Genomic DNA, 27,649 nt, shown 5'->3' on the forward strand with positions numbered 1-27,649 from the left:
CATGCGGGACTGGTAGCTAGAGGAGTCTCCCGGACTACCGGCCCTGGCACCGCGGGCACTTTTCCTCGCTGCTTCCGTTTAAAGTTCTTTGAAATGCAACTGAGAGGGAACTTTGCATGCACTTTATAGAGAGGCAAACTCGGAGGCGCAGAGGCGTCCTAGAGCTGAGAAAAGTCACTCCTCAGCCCCAGTCCTCCTTCAGCCAAAACCCCTCGTGATCCTGAGATCCTGGATAAGTGTCCTACAGACCCCCGGCGTTCCGCCAGGGCCCCGCTAGGAGGCAGAAGAGACCCAGGACACTCAGCCTAGCTCTACTCCCGAGGCCGATTCCAAGAGAAGGCGGGATTTCCGGTTTCATACAGGCCCGGCGACCCACTTCCGTTTCCGGCCACAAGGCGAGTGAGGCTCTGACGAGAGGATGGAGGGTCTGGTTGCTCAGTGCTCGGCGCGGCTCTTGCAGCAGGTTAGGTCCGGGCTCAAGTGGGGCAGAGTAGGGGGGACCAAGGAAGTTAGCCCGTCTCCGGAGCTGAACACGACCGGCCGGGGGCTGTCCCGCCGGAGCCGGACCAGACTAGGGTGTAGGGGAGGGTCTCGGACTGCTTTGGAGACGGGCATGGAAGAAACCGGACCCTTCCTCTGCGGGGAGTAGGGCGGGGCGTTCAGGAGAGCCCCTGGCCTTCGATACTTTACTTTCTTCCCGAAATCCACCACTCCCTGTCAAGTCCAGCAGAGCAGGGCCTTTTGGAGGGTGTGGGTCTTCTCTCAACATCTGAATGTTCCCGAGAATTCCTCACATCCTCGCCTCCTGCGGAATCAGCCCACCCACAGTTTTAGGAGTTAAAAGTTAAAAAAAAAAAGGAAATTGGTCCCAGGGATGGGAAACCCGGGGTGCGGAATGGAGGTAATCCTGGAAACAAGGGTCAGAGGCGCGCCGGCGCTCACGTTTCTAGCCTTCAGTGTCCGGAAGTACACTTGTGGGAACTTAGTCTACGTGGTGAGGAGTGGAGGGGCAACTTAAGAAGCACTTACCAGCTCCAGCGCCGTGGATGTTACACTAGTACTGATCTCAGAAACGGACCTGTTAGTCTGAGCTCCGCCAAGCATCTGTTGATGCTTAGTTAGATCTCTTGTCTCTAGTACAGATCCACACTGAAACTTCTGTAATAAATGGGAACAAAAATCGTGTCCTTGTCTCCTTATTTGAACCATGCTAGTCGTTAGGACCATGCCCATGGCCATGTGTAACACAAGTGAAGCCCAACACTAGACTGAAGAGTTTCCTCATACATCGTAGTTCATTTTAACTGTAGTTACCTGAAATTCATCAGAGGCGTAACACTGAGAAGGAAGATCTCCAAAAGCCAATGAGGAAGGGTAGAGGAAGAATGGCTCTATTCTTTTATCCTGGCTAAATCATTTGGGAGCTGATATGCAAATGTTTCTGAACTATTAGCTCTTATCAACATCATGCTCCCATTTTGGCTAAATCTTTGCTCAACCATTGCCTCTTCCCCTCCCCCCCAATGAAATACTGTCTCTCATATCTCATCTGAATGTAATAAAGAATAAAATTATTAATCCAAAGTAAAGTAGCTGATAAAGTACAACTGAAGATTTTGCTTTTTTTTTTTCCTTCCTAGGAGAAAGAGATTAAGTTTCTGACTGCTGAAATTGATAGATTGAAAAACTTTGGATGTACAGAAGTTTCTCCTAGTTTAGAGCAGTTGCGGGAAGAAAATTCAAAACTTAAATATCGTTTGAACGTGCTCCAAAAGGTGGGTAAACTTCTGCTGTCAATACATTCAGGAGTTTAGTCTTAATTGTAGCCTAAATAAAGTTCACTAAAAATTTTGGAAGCACAATCAATGACATTTTGGAAAGGAGGGAAGTAAAATATCTCCTTTTTTCCAGTGATGAAACAAGTTATTACCAGTCTCCTAGTTTGTGCAAACAAAACAGAAGGTGGCTTGTCTTATGGTTAGTGTCTTTTTATGATTCTTTGAAGTATCTCATTAAAATGTTTTGTCAGCTCAGCATGCCCTGGTTATAGAGATGGTGTAATTACCGAATTGAATATACTTTTAAATGCATAGTTAAGATTAAATTAAGATAATTATAGACTTAAGCTTTCAAGTTTGAGGTAATTTATTTTGTGAATCAAAGGAAGTACCAATGAGAGGGTACACTTTAACTTAGTACCAGGCCTTAATTCAAGTTCCAATGCACTAGCCAGTTCTAAAATGAAATTGTAAAGTTACATATAGTTGTTAAGTAATATAAAATTCTAAAAATGAAGTTATCAAATATTATTGGGAATCAGATCTGCTTTTTCATCCCAGCTCTGCCATTTAACTATATTATGTGACATTAGGCAGCTTATTTGAGACTTCTTAGATTTCTTCATCTGTAGGAGAGGCAGCTACATGTCAGGAGAGAGAGCACTAGACCTGAGTTCTAAATCTGCTTCAAACATTTACTCTTCATTTATTTATGGAGGAATCCCAATTGGGATTAAGTGACTTGGCCAGAGTTACATAGCTAGGAAGTTTTAAGTGTCTGAGGTCACATTTGAACTCAGGTCCTCCTGACTTCAGTGCTGGTGTTCTCTATCTATTGCTCCACTTAGGCCGTCCCCTCAAGCATTTACTTTGAAAATAAAATGAGAATATTTGTAAAGCACTTTACAAACCTTAAGGAGATAAATAAATGTTAGCTATTTTTACCATGGAGTATTTTGACTAGATTAATTGTAAGGTCATCTTTCAGCTTTAGATATTTCAGAGTATTATTATATAACAACTGATATTATTTAGCACTTATAGTTTTAAAAGTGCTTTATGTATATTTTCTTTTGAACTTCACCATTTTGTGAGATGAGTGCTGCAGATATCCCTATTTTACAAATGAGATGTCTACTTTTTAACAGTTTTTCTACAGATATTTTTATAACATTTGAAATGTGTAACCCTGAAAATGGTAGATAACCCTTTTTTTTCCAGTGATTATCATTTTTCCATGGTCATACACCTAGCGTTAATAAGTCCTAAGTGTTTCTGACACCAAATCCCTCCACTGTGTTTTAATACCTAACCATCCTAATTCATAGTATCCACTTATTAAAACAAATTTTAAAATAAAATCAATTTCTTTATGCTGAATTATAGTCTTTTTAGTACAATTTTATGACATTAGGGAGGAACTCAAGCCTTCCAGAGGGTGATCTCACTTAAGTAATAACTTTTTATTTTAAGTAATAGTTGAGGGATGTAAATTGCTTTAAGATTTGTTTCCATTACCTTGACAGAAAAGCCTTACAATTACTTAGTGTTTTTCCTCAACTGTAACAAAAGGAGAAAAAAAATTGCTAGTTAAATAAATAGAATATAAAGGCCAAGTAAAAAAGCATTTCTTTATCACCCAAAATCTTTACTATAAATTTCCAAATTATGTTAACTGCTCAAACATCTTAGTAAATTGTATAAGTTTGAAAAATCAGATTAAGCACCTATAATCTCCTTTACTGGAGGGAAGGACTAGGTGATACATAGATCTGAAGGTAGTTTGAAATGATTCATCAAGGTATAATTGCCTAGACAAAATAGTGTAGTATTATAATCCAAATTACAGACTAAAATTATGACATCTCATTTCTATATTGTGAATTTCTAAATTGTGGTTTGAATGTGTTTATAAATGTTGAAATATTTTTGTGAGTTTTGATTTAAGGAAAATGAAGAATAAAACTGAAAGTTACTTGGAAATAGCATTTAGACTTTTTATCACTCCTTCCTTTGAGAGTGGCAGATTGATTGTTATAATTCAAGGAAGGAAGATGATTTCACTGATTAGAGAGGATAGTTCAAAGTTTAAATTTATCTGATCCTTAAGAACAGACTATTATTAACTCTTTCTTGACCATGAAAAGAGAGAAACTTGTCTAAGTCTGGAAGCAATTTAAAAGTAAGTAAATTTTAATTTAGAATAGTGTTTGTTTTATCATGGTATTTACTTTTGGTCAGCCTGAGCAACTATGAATGACAACTTTACAAGAAATTGCAATGAACATTTGTAAGCTTTTAAAAAAAAACCCTAAAGGATGACAGTCTTGCAATTAACTGGTTTTATTTACAAAATTTATATTAAATTGTAAAGGGAAAAGTTAAATTGCAAAAGGGAAAAATTTTAATTCTCTAAATACTTTGGTGTATAATTAGGATAAAAATTTAAAGATTTTTAAAAAGTAAAATTTGTAGTATACAATTAGTTGAGTGTACTTGCTAGCATTCTGTCCTTTGAAAGGGTAGATTCAATCTTTAGGGTCTCCTAAGAACCATGATGTGTACTTTATTTACCCTTTTAAAGTATTTAGAGGTACTAAATTAAGCAAACAAAAGGGAATGATTTGGTACATTGAGTGATTTTGAGTTAAAGTAAAATGAGCCCCTAAATTTGAGGAGTTAACAATAAACGGCCTTTGGAAATTCAAGATTGTAATCCTGAACTTGATTTGATTGAAATTTTGTCCTGAAACTAAAATTTGTGGTCTCATTTACAGTGAGATGTGTTCTCCTATTGGAATATTGTCTCTTTTACAGATTAGGAAACTGAGGTGTGGTACATCTGTTTACCTCGGTTTCCATAATCTGTAAAGGGGATAATAATAACAGCACCCACTTCCCAGAATTGTTGAGAGGATTTTAGAATTATGAAATGCTTGACATAGTGCCTGACTTATGCAGAGGGTGAACAATACAATATTCAGACCTGATAGGAATCCAGTTGTACAAAAATGTATCTTTAGTAATGCTCTACTGCTTAAAGATTGCTTTTCTAAATTGGTATTGATTCCATTATCATTTAACTTTTTGAAATTTCATTCTTCCACAGAAAAACTTAACTCTTATTGCTTAAGTGCTATGTAATGTTAACTAGCAAATTGTTAATGCTGATACATTTAAGAAATTCGAAATGATTGAAAAATCAAAAACTAAACATTTCAGAGTACTGCAGAAGACGACTCTGTAACTTTTTAAGCTTTAAGAACTGAAGGGGAAAAAAAGCCTCAGAAAAATCCTAACATGTTGTAATTGCTATATTAAAATGTTAAGAGTGCTTACTCTATTGTTCATGAATCATTATAGAATGCCAAAAGTGATTTTCTATGTAAAATAATTTGGAAGTGTATTCAACTGAATTAATAACTTGTTTCATGTTTTAAATACATAATATTGAGTATGTGAAATTTTTCTTACATTGTGAAATTTAGGGCAACATCAGACTCATTCTAAATTAAACTGCTAAAAGAATGTGGTCAAAATATTTGAAAATTTAAATGTTTAACAAGTTATATTTTGCTTTAAATAGGAAAATAATCATAATGGCTGACTGTTGAGAGTAGTAAAATTCTCTTAAAGCAGTCCTTGTCTGTGAAAAAATTTTTACTTGGGTGAAGTTTATAAGATCTGATCAGTCCTTCTAACATAGCATGGTTTTTGAAGCCTTGAAGTGCTTCAGTTTGAGGAACTAGGACCTCTACCAAGCATAGTAGGGAAATTTGCAAATTTAGCTAATAATAGAGTTTCAAACAGGATTATTTGGCTACCACTAATAAAAATTATAAAGACTGTATTTGTTAATAAATAAGATGTAACTTTAAAATATATATTATATATATATATGTATATTCTTAGGACTGAAAATTTAAAGTAATCAGGAATTTTCTAAAGGTTTTTAACCAACTATTCACTGTGTGTGTAAAACTCCAGAATATGCTTAGTGTTATTTTGTAAATGAAGGGGAAATGAAATATCCTTATTTGTACAACATGAGAAAATAATAACCTAGTCCTGAGTTGTGATTATTGAATCTTTTCTATTTACGATAAAATTTTGTGAGATTATAGTTTGATATTGTTTTGAGTTTTGATTTCAGGTATGAGTGTCTGAATTGCCATGAAACTACAAGTCCACTATTCTAAGGGAATTCCAAGTGCCACCCAAAGAGAGTACAGTCGGAGAATGGCTACAGGAATGTTTTTGCCAGGGAAAAGTTGGAGACATCCTGATATAGGCTAAGATATGATCCTCTTGACTCAGCTTTTCCATTGTGTCTTTTACTGAATAGGAAATTATCCTACCTAACTAATTCTGAACTTGACTTTTGATACCCCATGAATGGTGGGGTTTTATTTTATTATATGTTTGACTCTTGCCTGGAATTAAGCAGAACCAAAGGGAGTTTTTTCCCTATGATTTATGTCAGGTCACTGCCTTTAAAGGGATAGTCTTGATGTACCTTTTTTATTCCCCCCCTTTCTTTCTTTCTTTTTTTTTTAATTAATAATTTTTTATTATATATATATATATTTTTTTTTTTATAATATTATCCCTTGTATTCATTTTTCCAAATTATCCCCCCCTCTCTCTATTCCCTCCCCCCGATGACAGGCAATCGCATACATTTTACATGTGTTACAATATAGTCTAGATACAATACATGTGTGTGAATATCATTTTCTTGTTGCACAATAAACATTAGATTCCGAAGGTACATGCAACCTGGGCAGACAGATATTAGTGCTAACAATTTACATTCACTTCCCAGTGTTTCTTCTCTGGGTGTAGCTACCTCTGTCCATCATTGATCAACTTATTCCCCCCCTTTCATAGAAAATTTTTGTAAACTGTTAGATTAATATGTTGTTGCAATACTAAATCTCTTAATAGGTTAGTACTGAAATATCTGCATTACAATAATAGGACATAATTCAGACTGTCTCAGTAAGGTACTTGCATTCTATTATAAGTGTGAACAATCTTGCTGTTTTCAATCTGATGTCCTGAGCAACTAATGAGTTTTTTTTGCTTACACTTGTTTACTTGCATATAGAAAAGAGTCCTTATCTCATTCTTTTAGTTTGTACACAAATATATGTTATGCATGATATGAAGATAGTATCCTCAAAAGGAAGAAATTAGATAAGAATATAAAAGTCTTCTAATTAAATGGAGAAGTAAAATTTTAAAAGCATCAAAATCAGTCCCATTTTCTCTAAGAATTAAGAATATTATGATTGGCTTTCAAATGTTTCTAATAGGTCATACAGGCCATGAGTATGGTTTAGTAACTTCTCAAAATCAGATTAAGAATTTTATTTATATAATTGCATTGATAATTGAAATCATTTTTCTATTTTAAAATATCTGATAATTTTAAGAGATAGAAAGGCTCATTTTCCAAACCAGGCTCCTAGAGAGTACTAGATTATATTGAGACTTGATAATGGAATATTTAAGCAAACTGAACGTGGAACTGCAAGACATACTGGATCTTAAGGACTTGTGGCTACATGACTTCTACCTTGAAGATAATATTAATCAAGTATTTGTAGTGGACTAATGGGACTCAGCCTGATTGAGAAGGCCCTATTTCAGAAATTATTGTCTGACTACCCTGGTACATCAAGGACTCAAGGATGAGAATTCTCATTATAATCCCAATAGGTTGTAGCAGAAATCCAATTGCATAATGAAGATTCCCCCTACTGGGACCATTCTTCCTGGTTTTCTTGTTTATCCTCCTAGAGAAGGGCTTTTAAAACTTTTTCTTCTAGTGACTCCTTCTGACCTGAGAAATTTCTATGTGACCCTGGGTATATAGGTTATAAAATACACATGCAAATCAAACATTTACTGATAATAAATCATAATTTTGCAATCCTTACATTCAGTTACAAGATCCTTTATGGGGTCGCAAATCACAGTTTAGGGAGCTGGGTGAGACCTAGAGAAAGCATACTAGCCACTCTAGTTAAATGTGTTCTGTTTACTTTAGGTCATATAATTGTTTTCTTTTATTAACTTATTTTATTTACAGTACCAAGAGTTTCTCAAAATTAATCACAAGTATTAATAAATATTTTTGTAAATATAAATTTAACTCAATATTTTTTATTCTGTAATTGTTACATTAAAAATTGTGTAGAAATGATACATGGAATGATGAGGATTCATTAGCTAGGGATGATTTTTAGTATATTTTGATTTATAACCTTTGATGATTGTTTTATTTAAGTGATCCATTGAAAAGGCACATCAAATGTTTAAAGAGAGGAATTGTACAATGTTAATAAATAAGACACTACTGTATTTCATCAAGGCTTAATCATACTTAGTCTAGTTACTATTCTCCCTCTCATTATGTGAGTTTAAACTTGAGTTTAAACTTCTTAAGCCTGCAACTATTTCCCTCTTGTAAGTTGCCCACACTCACTTTTAGGAGAAACTTACAATAAAGGTTAAAAATATTCCATGAACATTGATATTCATCAGGATATGATTCAGGAAATCTAAGTTGTTGCTGTGCAAAACCTCCAGTTTCTGATTCTAGCTAATCATAACTGGATAACATCCATATTGCTAATAATAAATTGTTATTTTGTTGTGGAAGAAGTGCCTTAACTATTAAGTGGGGTCCTTGGTTACTAAGGAATCTGAACCCCATTTATTAGTAATTGCTAGCTTTGCTAATAAATGGATTGTTCTCAGAAGTTTGTTGACTCAGTTTCTCTTAACTACAGATTGCAATGTGACAGAGTAAATTCTCAGGGTTCATAATTCCTAGAATCTGGAATTAGGTGACTATATTTATAAAATTGCATGTCTTGTCAAGATGTATCAACATTGGATCTCTAATTTATGTTATCTTTTTAATGTTTTCCTTACATTAATTCCTTAAATTACATATGTTCTATGAGACTATGTTTGAGGGCATATTACACTTCACTGGCAATTTATATTTCTCTTTCCACAGAGTCTTCAGGCTGAAAGGAATAGACCAACTAAAAGCATGATTAACATCAATAGTCGTCTACAAGAACTCTTTGCTTATGCTATTAAGGTTGCTTATCCAGATTTGGAAAATCCTCCCCTGATTGTCACACCAAGTCAGCAACCAAAATTTGGGGATTATCAATGTAATAGTGCTATGGGCCTCACAAAGGTACTATATTCATTATTCTAGGATATTTAAATCTTGGACAAAATCATATACATCTTATGAGCAAAACATTGCAAAGTGTTTGCAATAGCATTATAACTTTCCTTGAATTCTAAGTTTGCCTTGTTCCTCAAAAGTGTATCTTTTTTCAATATCTTATGGAATTCTTGGGCCACAATAGGCATTTACTAAATAAATGCTTATTGATTGAATAGAATTGAAGGATTTTATTTCTTAAATGTTTAGGTCTATGACTTGTTTATTCCAATAGCCAATATATCAGCAACAATAAATTATTTTTCCCTTTTATAAATCACTGTTGTTTTTCCTCGGTGAAATGAGCGACTGTGGGAAATATGAATTTGTTTTTATTTAGACATATGTCTAATACTTATTTAGTATATTCTCTGTCATCATTCTTCCTCCCACATTCTATTAACAATATATATGAGTATCATGCCATAAAAATTTTAAATTGACCATTTGCCAGATACCAGTAGCTTTAATATTTAAATAAAATTGATATGTGTCATGAATTACCCTATGATGATTAAAATATTGGTAATGAAAGATCTTTATGATTTATTGGGGGGGGCATTTCCCCCTTACAAAGATTCAGCACAGATTATTGTTAAATAATTTTTCCTGAACTTTGATAATTGCCACTAGTCTTCTTCTTCCCACCCTTCCCTACCTGCCCTCTATGCTAAATAATCAAGTTCTTATATAGTGATCCTGGCACCTTTATCTAGATTTTATTCTATATTCTAGGTTAAAATTTAATATTAAAAAATAATATTCTAGTTAATACCCAAATGTTTTTTAAGTTCTTGTATTTCATAATAATTTTTAAAAAATCTTTAGAAGAACCTTGAGGATGTTATATTATTAAAATAACAATAGCAAATAAATTGTGTGCTACACCTGTTTTCACTACTTAATTTAAGGTGGAAAAATTATATTGTTTTGATACTTTAATTGTCCTCATGGTGTTTCTTATATAAGCTGACCTTATAAAAAGAGAGTAGGCTTTACTATCTCTCTTTTGTTGGCACATATATAAAGGAACCTTTTGCTCTATATCAAGGTGCGTTGGTGAATATACAAGAAATATGCTATTACATAGAGTATTGAGTTGCATTATGTTGTCTTACAGATGCTGCTCAAAAACAAGGAAGAAAAAATTAACCCAAGAGATATCGCAGAAAATATTGCCAAACACCTTCCAGACAATGAATATATAGAAAAATTTGAAATTGCTGGTCCTGGTATGATCATAATGTCACCTTTTTGAAGTAGAAGTACTATTACTCATTGAATGGTTTCCTCATTGAAACCAGTAAGACAAGTTCAAATCCAGTTGTATAATTAAAATGCTAAATACAGAATTAAATAAAATGTGATAGGTTTAAAAAAAAAAAAAAAAAAGCCTCCAGCTAGGAGATAAGAATCATTTGGCTCCAAACTGGTCATGTGATTGTAAGACGATTGTTTTTATTTTCTGTGCTTATTTTCCTTATTAATCTTTTAAATGAAGAATAAATATTCATTTTACTTCAAATATGATAATAGATATAGAATAGTGGCTATTAAAGTAATATAATAAGTATAGGCTTTTAAAAAATGTTACTGAATAATAAAATTATGATATTGCCTATATTATAAACATGTAATGATGCCATGTTTTATTAGTTAATTGTTTAATTGCAATTAGCCTTTTGTAGTTTGGTCATAGGTGACAAACCTTGTTTTTATCAGAGGCAGACAATTGATATATCATTGTTAAAAAGAATTTAGGTCCTTTAGAACTAGAAGTTTTCTTTCAGAACTGACTGGTTTTGTGAACTGTGGCAAGTTATTTGACATCTCTTGAGACTTGATTTTTTCACTTATAAAAAATTGGACCAAATGATCCTGTAGTGCCCTTTATAGCTCTAAATTTCTTTCATTCAGAGACCTCAAGTGGTAGCTATATTGATACTACCTGACAAAAACAGAAGGGTTAAGATCTCAATTTTGCTGTATTTTTAATATATATCTCTAAAAACCATTCCAGCGAGAGTTGATGGTTTATTAATGACTGAAAACTGTGGTCTCCATTTTTTTTAATAGTTATGTGTTTTTCTCAGCTGTAAGTATTTTTCTTTGAATATTTGAGAAGAAAAATATTTGAGGATCACAACTGAGGCTTTGCAATTTGCTTTCTTTTTTTCTCACTATTAGGTTTTATTAATGTTCACCTAAGAAAAGATTTTGTATCCAAACAACTAACTAAACTTTTGATAAATGGGGTGCAGCCACCTGCTCTTGGAGAGAGAAAGAAGGTACCTATCTGGACAGTATTATCATAATTGAAGTATTGTTTATTGTACACAGTAGTGATAGTGCTACTATTAATTTGTTATGGCTTGCATTTTTCTTCATCAAGATTTAATCATTTAAATTATTGTGATATGATTGTGAATGGAAATAAAATCACTATAGCCTTTCTTTTAGAATCCTGATTGTTCCATCATAATCACAAGCATAATATGGCAATTTTTTCTTTAAAGTAATTTGCTCTTTTATCACTTCTGCATTTAGCAATATTCTTACAAGTTTATTTTTATGGTCTAAAATAAAAGATGACATTTAAGTTATTAAAAAAATTAAAATAAAACAGCAATGGTCCTGTGGAAAGAATAAGACTGTATTTCATGACAAATTCCTCTCTGAACTCTACCACTAACTAAATGTGCATAATAACATTTGCTAGAGCCATCTTCCAGGTTTCCTGTAACTTTGAAGTGAGAAAAATACAAAGCTAAGTGCTTAAAAATGTTAACAGTTAGCTCAGCTGAAGCTCTTTCTTCCTTCCATATCCTTGTGTTTGCCCTCTATTCCTTTCCAGCTGGTTGTGCTTACTCTCCACTTCCCTCCTCATCACATCATTTTTATTTTATATACACTTATTTGTGTACATATTATTTATCTCAATATGATGTAAGTTCTTTGAAGGCAGAGATCTCCCCAGTATCTATTATAGCACCCAACACATATAATAATGTAAATTTCATGAAGAGGTTGGGGAGGGTTGTAAATGAAACTAAGCTTTTTTGCCAAATATTTTCTCTGGTTTTCTTTCCCAGGTTATAGTCGACTTTTCTTCACCAAACATAGCTAAAGAGATGCATGTAGGCCATCTTCGGTCAACAATTATAGGAGAGAGCATGTCCCGACTCTTTGAATTTGTAGGTTATGATGTACTCAGGTAGGTACCCCTTTTCTTCATTTTGGCTTTTCTGTTGAAAATTAGAGGTTTCTCTTGAAAACGGGGCTTTGTCTACTCATCACCACTAAAAGCATAATTTCTATTCTTGTTTATCTAGAGCACCTTGAATCTCTTTTTTGACTCATACTCTATATATTTTATCATACTTATCTCGTACAGGTTGTCTGTCCTAGTAGATTATAAACTTCTTGATATCAGAGATTCTTTGTTTCTTATATTTCCAGTTCTAACATTTATCCTAGATTTTTTCACATATTAGACATTAAATTTTTTTTTTCTTAAGTTGAGTTAAATTGAATGAATGAAAGTTTTTTTTTTTTTTTTTTTCATATAACCTCAGGAATTTAGGCCTACTTGAACTTCCTGATCTATCTCTATCTAGACTGGCTACACTATAGAAATAATGCAAGTCTTTCCCATTAATGTTTTAGTATAATTTACTAATTTAGGGATTCGTTTATTATAAATTCTGAGTTCTGTAATTTACATTGTGGATCATTTAATTAAAATGTCCAAAACATAAGCATGATACAATAGAAAGTATCCTAGATGGAGATCCCAGGAACTCAGCTTTGCATTTTTGGCTTTGCCACAAGCAAGTTGTAAGAATTTTGAGCAGTTTGTTTTCTTTCCCTGTGTTTCAGTTCTTTGTAAAATGTAAGGAGTTGTATCTTTGAGATCCACTTTGCTCTATGATAGTACGTTTCTGAAATTGTGGTGGTTTTGTTTTTTTGTTTTTTGTTTTTGTTTTTATTTTTTTTTTCATTGCTAATCAGGTTAAATCATGTAGGAGACTGGGGGACGCAGTTTGGTATGCTCATCGCTCATCTACAAGATAAATTTCCAGATTACTTAACTGTTTCACCTCCTATTGGTGATCTTCAGGCCTTTTATAAGGTATAAACTACCAAATATTTGTTCTTTGTTTTCCTTCCTTCTGTATGACATTAAAGTTTTTTATATCTGATCCTGTATTACTTTTCATTGCTCATAGCACATCACTTAACTCATACCTCATACTCTATGTTTTTATTCAGTTAACCTTCTTGTTCCCTGTGCATGACTTTGCAAAGGTGCCTAAATGATACAAATAGAACCCTGGGTTTGGAGGCAGGAAGACCTGAGTTAAAATCTGCCTCAGATACTTAACTAGGTATTTGAATCTGGGCAAATCACTATAACTGCCTCAGTTTCTTCAGCTGTAAAATGGAGATGATAATAACTCATCTCCCATGGTTGTTGAGAAGATCATACAAGATAATTTTTATGGTAAAGAGCTTTACTATGTAAATGCTAGTCATTGTGCTATCTGTGTCCTTCATCTATGCTTTTGCACAGACTGGCCTCCTCTCCCCCCATATGGGCAGTGCTTTTTCTCTCATCTCAACTTCTTAAAACCCTTAAAGGCACAGCTCAGGTGCCATCTTCTACAAGAAGCCATTTTTTATTTCTCATTACATATAAGTTATGTTCCTCCAGTAAGCTTCCTTGGGCTAAAAGGACTATTTGTACCCTTAATTGAGTGATATATAATGTGTAATTTTTTGTTCACTGATCTTATAAATCTGAATATTGAAATTAATTTTTTATAGTAATATCACTTATTGTCATAATGAAACTAAAATATATTTTAAATTAATTTACTAAAATCATTGTATTTATATTTATATAGAGCCATCCAAAACATTTCTCACCTCACAGCTTCTTTTAGTATGTATTTCAGGTAGTTAGTACTAGTCAGATTTTCAAACTGCTAAAATAGAATTGATATAATCTTGTCACCTTATTAACCATTGTTCCTGTTGGCATGATACTCAGTCACCCAGATCAGCAAATGTTTCAATAGAGGCAGCTAGATGGTGTAGTGGATAGAGCACCAGACCTGAAGTTAGGAGAAACTGAGTTCAAATCTGGCCTCAGGCACATAGCACTTTTTCTGTTTTGCTTTGCAAAAACAAATGTTTCAATGTTGTTTGTTTGGTTGGTTGGTTTTTTTAATAACTAAAGAATAAGTATTCCTATTTCAAAAGAAAAGCAAGGTCATTTCCTCAGAAACTACATGTGGAACAGGGAATGAAGTGGAATTTCAGCTTCTTAATATAATAGCCCATTTTTTGAACCAAGTAATAATTATTTGAGGTAGGATTGTGTAAATTGGGAAAGGAAGATGGAAAACCAAAAATGTAAGGTTTTCTTAATCATAGAAAAAAAGTGACAAATATGGTGCTTTAGCAGATCCATTCATAAGATTTTTTAAAATATCAAGTATAGTATAAGTCCTCAAGTCCCAAATCTTTTTATTTTTATTTTTTCAGTGGCATAGATTTTAGATTTAGACATTTCTTGATCTCTTCTCCAGAATTATACAAATATGCTTCTAGATTATTATCATTAAATATTTTAAACTCAGGAATCCAAGAAGAGATTTGACACTGAGGAAGAATTCAAGAAGCGAGCATACCAGTGTGTAGTTCAACTCCAGAGTAAAATGCCAGATATCACAAAAGCTTGGAATCTCATTTGTGATGTTTCTCGCCAAGGTGAGTTCTGGGAATTCATTATATCTATTGTATGTATTTTAAGTGAGATCTTGATTTTATAGCCTTCATACAATTATGCAACTGTGCTATGAGATCCTTTATCCTATTTATTACAGTAGAATTTGTTATGAAGAGCAAATATCAGCCCATTGTTTTGTACCCCCTGAGAAATTTAGAATGATTTATCATTTTATACTATGCTTTTTTTAAAAATAACTTATGCAAAAAAAAAAAAATTCTCAGCCTTACACCATTATATATTTTCATATTGATTTGTAGATTTGGGGATTTTGTTTTTGTTTGTTTTTTTGCTGGGATAGAGTAGATATAGTATTCAAAGTAAAAATGTTTATTTTAGAAATGACATTTTATTATCATTCCCTAATTGTCACTCTCAAGTATGTTTGTACATTTTAAGTTTAATTTCCTTGTAGTTGTACTTTTTTTTAGATTAGAAATGTTTTGTCTTTTACACAGAAAGACTCGTTTTTTTCTATTAGGGTAATTTTCTTTGTCTTTCTTTTAGAGTTCAAAAAAATCTATGATGCTTTAGATATTTCTGTAATAGAAAGAGGGGAATCATTCTACCAAGATAGGATGACTGATATTGTCAAAGAATTTGAGGAGAAAGGTAAGTTGTATGATTTTGAATGTAATGATACTAAGAATTTGAAACAGTATTTTAATTCAGATCATTAATTTTAGAACAATGACAATATCTATTTATGTCATCCTCATATGCTCTCATTTAGAGAAGATAACATGTTTTGTAAATGTAGCCATTATATCAAGTAGTCAATCAACAAGCATCTGTTAAATGCTTACTTTATATTCTATAGTGGGGAGACAAAAGCCAAAAAATTGAACAATCCCTGCTTGCCAGAAGCTTACATTTTACTAAGCTAGACAACATAAATATGTTTAAGTATCTACAAAGTATCATAACATAATTATTGATAGAGGATACTAGCATCTGGAGAGACCAGGAAAGGCAGGAAGTAAATATTTTATTTGAACTGAATATTAATGAGGGATCTTATGTAGAAGTGATGAGGCAGGAGAGCAGATATGGAGATATGGAGGATAGACATCGCCAGATTCATGGAGACAAAAGATGGGTGTGCATAATTAGAAGAGATTAACGTATAATGAGGTTGGAAAGATAGGCTGGGACAAAGCCATAAAGGAACAAGGAGCTACTAGAGTTTATGAACTTATACCGCCAAATCTGTACTGATTGCAGTGCAGGATTATAGATTGCAAGAAAGAGAAACTTGAAGCAAGATGATCCATTAAGAGGCCATTGAAGTCCAAGCAAGAGTTAATAAGAACCCAAAATCAATATGAGTATAAGGTTAAATATGAGAGGTTGTGGAGATGAAAACAAAAAAATTGGCAGCAGAAAGCGGGAATGAGAAGTCCAGGATAACACTGAAGGTTGCTTACCTAAGAGACTGAGAAGATGGAAAAAATTTTGCAGTACTGAAAAAAGTTTAGAAGTGATATACACAAGTCAAGTCACTATGGCTTGAAGATAGATGGGGGTTCTGAATATACAAGAGGCTAGTAAATACTCCTCAAAAGTGGTACCAAAGTTAACAAAGAATTTTTTTCCTCAGATCAAGGTGGGAAGAAGATTCTACCTTTGCGTTTCAGTTGTATTAGTTAAATAGGACATAGTATTGTGGTCATAAATTGAGAGCTTAAGAATTAGTAGTGGGATATGGACTTAATGGCAGCTTCTACACCCGTTATTGTGGTTAAAGCTAAATAGAAACTGCACAGAATTGGCCTGTCATCCTAGGTAATTAATATTAAGCATCGCAGAGTATGGAATTGGAGAATATTTCCTCTCTGAAACTGAAATTGATGAAAAATTGAAAAAAGTGATGAAAATGAAGGAAATTAGTATGCTTAATTACCTTTCTTTTTTTTTTTTTTTTTTTTTTTTTTTTAAGTTTTTATTTACCAGATGTATGCATGGGTAATTTTACAACATTGACAATTGCCAAACTTTTTGTTCTAATTTTTTCCCCCCCCCACCCCCCAAATGGCAGGTTGACCAATAAATGTTAAATATGTTAAAGTATAAATTAAATACAATATATGTATACATGTCCAAACAGTTGTTTTGTTGTACAAAAAGAATCAGACTTTGAAATAGTGTACAATTAGCCTGTGAAGGAAACCTAAAATGCAGGTGGACAAAAATACAAGGATTGAGAATTCTATGTAGTGGTTCATAGTCATCTCCCAGAGTTTTTTCGCTGGGTATAGCTGGTTCAGTTCATTACTGCTCTATTGGAACTGATTTGGGTCATCTCATTGTTGAAAATGGCCACATCCATCAGAATTGATCATCATATAGTATTGTTGTTGAAGTATACAACGATCTCCTGGTTCTGCTCATTTCACTCAGCCTCAGTTCATGTAAGTCTCTCCAGGCCTTTCTGAAATCATCCTGTTGGTCATTTCTTACAGAACAATAATATTCCATAATATTCATATACCAATATTTATTCAGCCATTCTCCAATTGATGAGCATCCACTTAGTTTCCAGTTTCTGGCCACTACAAAGAGGGCTGCTGTAAGCATTCTTGCACATACAGGTCCCTTTTCCTTCTTTAAGATCTCTTTGGGATATAAGTCCAGTAATAATACTGCCGGGTCAAAGGGTATGCACAGTTGGATAACTTTGTGAGCATAGTTCCAAATTGCTCTGCAGAATGGCTGGATGTATTCAAAATTCCACCAACAATGTATCAGTGTCCTTGTTTTCCCACATTGTACATTATCTTTCCTTGTCATTCTAGCCAATCTGACAGGTGTGTAGTGGTATCAGATTCCCTTTCTAATTACTCTTTGTGGCCTGTGAAGGAGGCATATGGTACCTGGAGACTTAGAGTAAATGAATAAAAGTAGAGGAGCAAGTAGTCCCAGATCCAAGTGATAAGAAATCATTGATCTCACCAGTAGTATCTTTTCCTCTTTTCCCAAAAGTAGTCAGAACAGTTTACTTACCTAGGAATAAAGGAATTCAGTATACCTGCCTAAGTCTTTCTAAGGGTTATTTGAATTTACTATATTGACATAATGGCCAGAGACCTGATAGTTCATTTCCTTTCTTCAAACTTTTTATTATTTTTTTATTTGTTTGTTTAGTCTGGGGTTTTTTTTGTTGTTGTTGTTTTAATTTTGAGTTTCAAATTCTCTCCCTTCTTCCTTCCCTTCTTTCCCTCTCTCACTGTGAAAGAAAAAGAAATGTTATCAATTACAAATGTGAAATTATGCCAAACATATTTCCATGTTAGCTGTGTTTCAAAGAAAAAAAAATAGGCTTCAATCTGCATTCAGATTTCATCAGTACTTTCTCTGAAAGTGGATAGCATTTTTTATCATAAGTCTTTCAGAATTATCTTAGAGCATTGTATTACTAAGAATAGCTAAATCATTTATAGTTGATCTTCTTGCTTGCAGCATTACTATTACTGTGTATAGTGTTCTGGTTGTTTATTTCATTTTATATCAGTTCATGCAAATCTTTCCAGGTTTTTCGGAAAGTATCCAGCCTGTCATTTATCGTAGTATATTAGTATTCCAGTATAACCATATATTATTTTTCAGCCATTCCTCAGTTGATGGGTATCCCTTCAACTTTGCTACTACAAATTGAGATGCTATCAATGATTTTGTACAAATAGGTTCTTTTTCTTTGCTTTTTTTTTTTTTTTTTTTTTAAATCTCTTTAGGAGATTAGCCCTAAGTAATGGTATTGCTGAATCAAAGGGTGTACCCTTTGGACCTAATTTTAAATTACTTTCCAGAAAGGTTGAATCAGTTCTTGACTTCACCAGCAGTGCAATAGCATTTTAATTTTTCCACTTTCCCTCTAACATTTGTCATTTTCCTTTGCTGGGAATTTTGATGGTGCCTCACACTACATACATACATACATACATACATACATACATACATACATACATGGAAACTCAGTAATTGTGATAGTAGGCCCAATCTCTGACCTTTTTTGTGGACAAAATAGTTGGTCTAATTAGGGCAGTGATAGAGGAAGGCCTTTGAGGCAGATATATTCTATAAGAGATTTGATGGTATCTGACAAATTGATAAATTTTAACTGATACTGCAGTTCCATATGCAGAGCTAAGATAGATAAAACCAGTATAATCAATTTTCCATTCAGAAGTAGATTAAGAACCACATGGGATCATGATCTTTCAAAGGTAGATTCTCTAATTGACATAAAGAACACAATTAAGTAGAATTAGCTTCATTTCTTTTAGTTAAAGGGGTCTTACAGCTTTGTACTCACTATAACAGAACATCACTGAGTTAAGGGAGCCAGTCATAACTGTATGCTAGACCCAATCTCCAATCTATTCATTTTATCATTTTTGAGAAAACTACATAAATAAAAGCTGGGTTTTTTTTCCTTCCATTTTTCATGCAATTCTGGACCAGTCTCACTTCTGATATATTGATCTTTTCCAAATATATCCTTCTTACCCTACCCAGTGAGCTGGGTCAAAAGAGAAAGAAGAAAAAAGCCATTGAGCATAATCAACCAACACATTGACTCTGTCTTACAGTGTATTTAATATTCCACACTCATAGTTCCCCTTTTCCCTCTCCCCCTTCCCTATTCCTCCCAAACTTCTGCCTTGGAGAAAGGATCATTTTCTTTGCTTTTGTCTCTTGCCCAGTCCTTGTACTACATTAAGTTTTATTTGTCTTTTTCTTTATATTGTTGTTATTGTGTTAATCTTTTGGATATTTTTCTGTAGTTCTTGAACTATTATTTGGGTGTGTCCTCAAAAATAATTATAGCTTTAGTTTGAATAACAAAGTCTCTGGGAACTTAACTTCTAAAGGTTTTTTTTTTTGTTGTTGTTTTTAAATATCTACTCTCGAGGGCAAATAATTTGTATATAGTGAATATTAAAAAAAAATTCACTAAATTCATATTAAACTCTTGATGTGATGAGAAGTAAAACTGCATGAGTTAATAAGCCTTATCTTAAAGTCCTTCTGATAAATATGCTGTGAATGCAATTGAATGGCAGATATTTTTTTGAGAAATCTTTTTTACTCCTATTGACATTTAGTCTATTCTTACAGGATTTGTGCAGGTGGATGATGGGAGGAAGATTGTGTTTGTCCCAGAATGCTCAATTCCATTAACAATAGTAAAATCAGATGGAGGATATACTTATGATACATCTGACTTAGCTGCTATTAAGCAAAGATTAATGGAAGAAAAGGCAGATATGATTATCTATGTTGTAGACAGTGGACAGGTAAGTTCATGTCTTCTGTGAAAGTTGTCACAGATATTTTATTTTGGCATTTACTAGCTGACTAAGGCATCCTAAACTCTAAAATTCAGAAGAGTGCTATTCTCATTCCAACAAGGATGCTTAAATGTGAGCAAGACTACTTTAATATCTCTAAAACTAAGAAATATGAAAGCATTTATCAGACATTTTATTGCCTTTTTAAAAAAATTTTTAAGATCAGGGGATCTTAAGCCTTTTTTTCCTTTAGCAATGTGGTAAAAACCACTTCTCATATGTTTTTAAATACATAAAATATATAGGATTACAAAGAAAGCCAGTTTTACTGTAATGAAGATGTGATTCCTCCCCTCTGTCCAGACAATTTTATGGAGGTTAGTGAACCCCAGGTTAAGAATTTTTATTTTAGAAAATAAGAACCAGCACCATGGGAAAGTGAGATATGGTGGATAGAGCAGAGGCCCTGAGTTCAAATCCTGCCTCAGACACTTAACATTTGACTAGCTATGTGAACTTGGATCATTTAACCCCAATTGCTTCTGGAAGAAAAAAAAAGAGAAAGAAAGAAGCAGCACTTTTTGTAATATTACTGATAAAACTCCTTTACCCATCAATAGAAATATTTGAGCAGATCTTCCATCAAGGATTTATAAAAGTAAAGTGTAAATGAGCAATGTACAAGACTAAGTTCTTTAGAGAAGTTGTTTTCATTATCAGTAAGGAAAAATATCTATAATGAGACAGATCATTTCTTGTGTTTTGAAACATAAGCATAGCCTTACAAATAAATGATTTTATGTTGTCTTGTAGGCTTTACACTTCCAAACAATATTTGCAGCAGCTCAGATGATTGGATGGTATGACCCTAAAGTAACCCGTGTAAGCCATGCTGGATTTGGTGTAGTGCTAGGAGAAGACAAGTAAGTCTATGAAACTGAATAAGAAATAGACTGTCCACATTCCATATATCTACAAAAGAAATCATATTTTATTTGGTAGCATGGTCAGAATTAAACAAGTCTGGTAAAAAACCAATTGAGCAGTCTTGTACCTCTAAAAGTACATTCATTTCTAAACATTTTTACCCTTTTTAGCATTGGCCATAACTAATAACAAAATGTTGTGGGGTTTTTTTTGACTATGTGCCATGTGTTACACTGAGATTCATTTTATTGTGAGAACACTGAGTCCCTGTATAACTGAAAAATAAATTGCTCAGAATTTTAAGAAAAGCAAGTGACAAATGTCTAATTTCTTTAAATTTTAATTTGTATTGGGAAAGGGGCCTCTAGAATTTTGATACCTCACTAGCCAGATACAGTAATTTAAAGTGATAATGACTTTGGGATTCTGATACTTTTTACATTTCAGTGCTGCTAGTGTATTATAGTGTTTTATTCCATTAAAAAATGTTTTTAGAAGAGTACATATTTTGATCAGCCAGCAACATAGCTATGGAGAGAGAGACAGAAATTTTGTGATTGTATATACTTAAACTTCACAGATTCTGTCATCCCACTGTTTCTAACTGAATTTGTTCTTTGATATTTTTCTTTTGGATTCAGTCCAGTGTCAGTTTTGTTTTTATTTTAGGTACAATTAATGCTTGAATCTGTTAACCCAGAACTTTTAAATATTTGCTTTTAGAAAAAAGTTTAAAACTCGCTCAGGTGATACAGTACGCCTCATAGATCTGTTGGAGGAAGGACTGAAAAGATCTATGGATAAACTGAAGGAAAAAGAAAGAGATAAGGTAATTTTAGTGGCTATTATATTTAAATAAGCATGTGTTGGGGGCGGTTTCTTTGCTTTTTACTATATTCGTTAAGTAAATTGGAAATTATAGGCAGTATGATTATTTGATTTTTTTACTTTTTCATTTTAGGTAGTATTGGTTCACTTAGATTTTATTATATCATCCAAAGTTTAGTACATTTTTGTCTGTCTTCCCTAAACTGTTTTGCTCTTATACAGTTGAGATTATCCTGAGTTGAGATAAGAGCTTAGGGTAATAGTGGTCCATAACAATATCTCATATTTGCTTAGTACTCATTTCCTTTTCAACTACTAGATAAATATACTGTGTAAATTTTATTATCCTCATGTTATAAATAAAGTGAAGTGATTTGTTCAAGGTCAGATAACTTACAAATAGAATTTGTGAGGACTCAAACTTGAGTTTGAGTTATAAGTCCATTGCCCTTCCAGACTATAGAACAAAATGAGAAACAAGCTAAAAAAAAGCTGAACTAAAGAAATTTTCCTTTGAGAAAAACCATTCTTGTTTATTCAGATTCTATCACTGGCAATTCAGTAGTTAAATACAAAAGCTATATTGATAAAAAGAGGTCACTTCCCCAACAGTTATTTTCAATGTCTGCTCCTATTGCCTTTTATCACTGATGACTTCATTCTGCTTTTCTGGATGCAACTGAGATAACTGTGAATAGGCTTTGGCAAAAAAAAGAAAAAAGAAACCCATTCTTTCTAGTGTTACTCAAATGAACCCATATTCTGCATGTGGTATTTAGCTTTTAATCATGGGTCCTTCACATAGAGTCAATACAATGAATCACATAAAAAGTTACAACCTCTGTTATTAAACTAGCTTTTTCAAATTTTTGATACGAGTCAGACTCAGTATTTCTTTGCATTTATGGTCTGTTGCATAATGCTAAATTATATGGTTGATCAGGATGCATTAAGAAGTCCTCCAAATCTTGTTTTGCTTTGTTTTTATTTTCCATTTTTGCATCCTTTTTTCCTTATTTAATTAAATAAATAGAAAAAAAAAAGAAAGGGAAAAAGGGTAGCTGGATGGATAGAGCACCAATTCTGAAGTCAGGAGGACCTAAGTTCAAATCCAGTCTCAGACACTTAACACTTATTGGCTGTGTAACCCTAGGCAAGTCACTTAACCTCAACTACCTCACCAATAAATAAAAAAAAAAGCTCCAAATCAAAAAAGCAGGCAATTATGGTATTAGGTAAACAAAATAGATGCCATTTGACTTGAGCCAGGCTTAATATTTGTGGGTGGTAAATTTTATGATCCTTTTCATGGTTTTATACAATGAGAAGTTTTTATATTGCTATGCATTCTTCAGTCTTGCTAGCTAACACTGATTAAAATATTCCATCGGCTTTTTACCCTCAAATTACATAATTAGTATGTGAGACACTTAAAAAGGAAATGATGATTTCAGTGTCAAAATACTGCTTGCTTCCTATTGTCACAGATTCTCCTTATACCTTCACTTAATAATCTTTCCTCCATTAAAATACAATCAATCCCAATTTCCATCCATTCAGAACTATGGTAACTAATGCATTCTTCTCCTCCCCTACCCATACCCCTGCATATACCCCTAATGTTATTGTCTTTTTTTAAGGAGTTTAGCACCTGACTTATCAACTGTCTCCTCTTGCTCTTACACTAGGGAACTTTAATATCCTTCTAGATGCTCCTCTGTCTCCATGTCCTAAACTTCCTTATGTCCCATGCCCTCCTTCACACTGCACCTGAACTACATGGAGCAATGGTTGCACCCTTGATTTCATCATTATCTTTAGGTATCACACTTTCCTAACATTCTCCTGTCTGATCATAATCTGTCATTCCACATTTCTCTGTGCTTCATCCCTCTTATCCTTCTTCTTTGCCTTCATTATGACTCCTCTTACTACCTTTACTCCTCAGTATTTTCCCAAACTATTTCCTTTGCTCTGACTTCACTTTTCCTCTTCAACCACAACCCAATAATCACCCATTTCAGCTCTTTACTGTCTTATGCATTTGAACCTGTTACTCCCTTGTTCTTCACTTGCCAAACTTCAACACTGGATTATTCCCACCAACCTTCACTCCTTCTGACATTACAAATTCGTGTTATTCGTGAAGTCATCCTTTTATTCCTCCTTTTCTATATCTTTCCACAAAGAATTTATTCCAAACCTCTTTCCTCCTCAAGCCCCCATGTAGTGTTTTAGAATCTTTCTTTGACTCAACTGTGAGAATTAAGGTCATTCTCATCTTAAAAACCCTAGAACCAAAGGTGTCAAACTCAAATAGAAACAGGATCACTAAATGGTACATAAAATTGGAGACTACTTTGATTTAGAAAACATATTTATATCTATATTCTATTTTATTTATTTTTTAAAATACTTCCTAGTTATGTTTTAATCTGGAGTATAGTCTGTGCTCATTTGACACCTTTGCCCTAGATGGCATCTACCCCTTCTCTCCTTCACTGAAGTTTCTGCCTTCTTGCCAAAGTCAGGATCTTTACATGTACATCTGATCTCATTCCTCCTGTCTTATCTAGGAAACTGTATCCCCAATCATTCCACTTTACTTAACTTCCCTTGCATCTTTAGCTTTCTGTAGCCATTGCCCACATTTTTCTCCTCTCACTACTTAGCCCTCTATAATATAACTTCCAGCCTCAATCACTCAGTTGAAACTGCTGTCTCTGGAATTACCAGAAGCTGATGTTTTATCTTAATTTTAAGTATTAATCCTCAACTTATCTGTCACATTTGAGATTTTTGGACACTTTTTCCTATCTTTCTGACTCTTCCTTCTCCTTTCCTGAGTTATTCACATCACACTACATAATTATGTGTGTTCTGTGCTAAACTCTATTCTCTTCTTCCTTTATATGCCTTCTCATCAGTTTCCATAGATACATGGGGTATTCAGAAGGGGGCTTCACATTGCTGCCAATGTTATTTTCCTTAAGTACAAATCTAACTATGTCACTTTATCTCCAATGGTTCCTTTTTTTTTCTATAAGATAAGATGGCTAAAAAATTCTCTTGATTTTTCAAAGCCTCTTATAATGTAGATTGAACCTATGCCTCCCAAATGTCTTTTTGTTTAGTGTAAATATTTGTACCCATATGTAATGTACATACACACACACATAGTTTATATTTTTGCTTTCAAAATATAAATTCATTGTGGAAATATGGATTATTTCATTCTTTGTTTTTATGTCTTAAGTGCCTGATCCACTGCCTGGAATTACTAAATAGTGAGTGATTCCTTTTTTTTAAAGGTGTTAACTCTGGAGGAATTGAAGGCTGCTCAAACTTCAGTGGCTTTTGGCTGCATCCGATATGCTGATCTTTCCCACAACAGGATGAATGACTATATTTTCTCCTTTGACAAAATGTTGGATGACAGAGGAAATACAGCTGCCTACTTGCTCTATGCCTTCACTAGGATAAGGTAAAGTGGAGAGAGAATAAGGCATATGACATTTTAAGTAGAAAATCAACTTACAGATTAAGTTCATTGTTAGAAAAGGAAGACACCATAGAGGTCAGTACTGATTTTGGAAATGGATGCCTGGATTGGGAGGGCACCCATTCCAGTCATATTTTTATTTGTCATCAGTCTGCACTCCAGACTACAACATTATTCCTCTATACTTAGTACTGAGATTGCCTCTTCCTAACATATTTTCCTGCTTTTCAGCTTCCTTTTATGTATTGTCTTTTCTTCCACCATTAAATTGTAAGTTTCTTAAAGGCAGAGACTATCTCTCTACTTGTATTTGTATTCCTAGTATGTAGTATAGTACTTAATATAATTAATGGCAGAGATAGGACTCAGACCCAGGTCTTCTCTCTGACTTAGTCTGAGGTTCTTATAACTGCATCATGCAGTCTCTTGATCTGAATTCTATTTTAAAACATTTATGTGCATATTCTTTTTGTTTCCTCTTTTAAAATAATGTTTTCATCTGAATCCTTGAGTTTTGCCCTTATTTTCTATGCTACCTTTTCTAAAAGTTACTGGTTTAAACACCTCAGATTTAATCTATTTAGATTTCCTGTTTTGGTTTTATTTTAGCAAGTGTTTCAGACCAGGTCATTAATTATGAATTGCAAAGTAAAGCTGTTATAATACACCAAGAAGAAGCACTTTTTCTTCTTAACTGGCAGTAATATGAATGGCTAATGCACCTTTCTTTATGCTTAATTTTGTAATAAAAAGAGTGATTATACAAACCATAAATGAACAGTGTTCACATAGTAAATTCTATTCTAGATCTATTGCCCGATTGGCTAACATTGATGAAGAGATGTTGCAGAAAGCAGCTAAAGAAACTAAGATCATTTTGGACCATGAGAAAGAATGGAAACTAGGCCGGTGCATTTTACGTTTTCCTGAGATTTTGCAAAAGATTTTGGATGACTTGTTTCTCCACACACTCTGTGATTACCTCTATGAATTAGCAACCACCTTCACAGAATTCTATGATAGTTGTTACTGCGTGGAAAAAGACCGACAAACTGGTAAGTGTCTTTCTCCCAATTACAGCAGGATTTTATGTAGAATTTACAATACCATATGAGGCATTCTCAATAGGAAATAGTCATGCTGATTAGACTTCCTAGACCACATTCTTGGCTTTTTTTTTTGTATTGAAAACAGTCCTCCAAAGACATCATCAGTTTTGCTTCTATTCCATTCTTCTTTTCCTCTATAGAAAAGTGTCTTAAATTCAAGTAGTTGTTTGTTAGACTTAACTGTTAAACAGCTAGGTAAATCTAGCCATTAAAGACTGATAAACTCGCATTAAAGACAGATAAAAATAGCATTGGAAAGAAATGTGGGTTTGCCCTATATGCCTTTGAGTTAATTCCTCAATATCATGACCTAGAAAGTGTAAACCAAAAATTATTTTTCTATATTCCTGACCAAAATGCCTTTATATTTTTCAAATTTCTGCTTCCATTTAGAGCACAGAGGCACTTAGAAGATATTGTAAAAAGAACACATTTTTTTAATAAAGAAAAACAAGAATTTAAGAATACCTTAAAGGGTCACACTGTTTCAATTAACAGCACATTTTATTAAGCAATTAAAATAGTACTATCAGATAATAATCTGAACATATTTATTTCAGAGTAAAAAAAAATTATTTCCATCAGGTGACATGCCTGTCCCTTCTTTGTAAAAGGCAGGGACCATTTTTTATTTTAACAAGATATGAATGATTAAAAAAACCTGTGCCTTGTTTTTGTTTTCTGTAGGTGAAATAGTGAAGGTGAATATGTGGAGGATGTTACTGTGTGAAGCAACAGCAGCTGTCATGGCTAAAGGATTTGATATCCTGGGTATAAAACCTGTCCAGAGGATGTGATAAAGCTTGTGTTTGAGACATTTTGTATTTTTACAAAAATGGCCACTCCAGCACTCTTTGCTTTTTTATAATCATGTGGAGAAGATATTTTAAAAAATAAAGGAAAATTGCAACTTTCTCTATAAAAGGGGTATTTTTATTTCTAATAAATATATTTATAAAGGAAAAATCATGGTTTATCAGTCCTAGTCCCTCTATTACTACTAACTTGCTTGGCAATCAACCTCCTGCAGCTTTAACCAAAGGTGCCAGGTATAGCCATGTGCTGACATGGTGACAAAGGCAAATCCAATCTTGGTGGTATAATGGGAGGAAGGGACTTGTACATTACTTCTTTACTTCTCTGGCCTTTCAGTCTTTTACCTTTT

The 27,649-nt window shown here is 33.5% G+C and overlaps 1 protein-coding gene across 1 annotated transcript; it reads left to right on the forward strand.

The window, feature by feature from the left end:
- The first annotated feature begins 353 nt into the window (after positions 1 to 353).
- RARS1 (arginyl-tRNA synthetase 1) lies at positions 354 to 27,408 on the forward strand. Its single transcript, XM_074292013.1, has 15 exons — positions 354 to 463; positions 1,641 to 1,775; positions 8,812 to 9,000; positions 10,154 to 10,265; positions 11,221 to 11,321; positions 12,126 to 12,247; positions 13,045 to 13,165; positions 14,679 to 14,808; positions 15,335 to 15,439; positions 19,946 to 20,124; positions 20,932 to 21,041; positions 21,769 to 21,874; positions 25,185 to 25,357; positions 26,183 to 26,430; positions 27,172 to 27,408. Exons 1-15 carry the CDS (start codon positions 419 to 421, stop codon positions 27,279 to 27,281), a joined length of 1,986 nt encoding a protein of 661 aa, XP_074148114.1. The 5' UTR covers positions 354 to 418; the 3' UTR covers positions 27,282 to 27,408.
- Positions 27,409 to 27,649: the final 241 nt, after the last annotated feature.

This window comes from Sminthopsis crassicaudata, chromosome 2 (assembly GCF_048593235.1).
Source record: "Sminthopsis crassicaudata isolate SCR6 chromosome 2, ASM4859323v1, whole genome shotgun sequence".
NCBI lineage: Eukaryota > Metazoa > Chordata > Mammalia > Dasyuromorphia > Dasyuridae > Sminthopsis > Sminthopsis crassicaudata.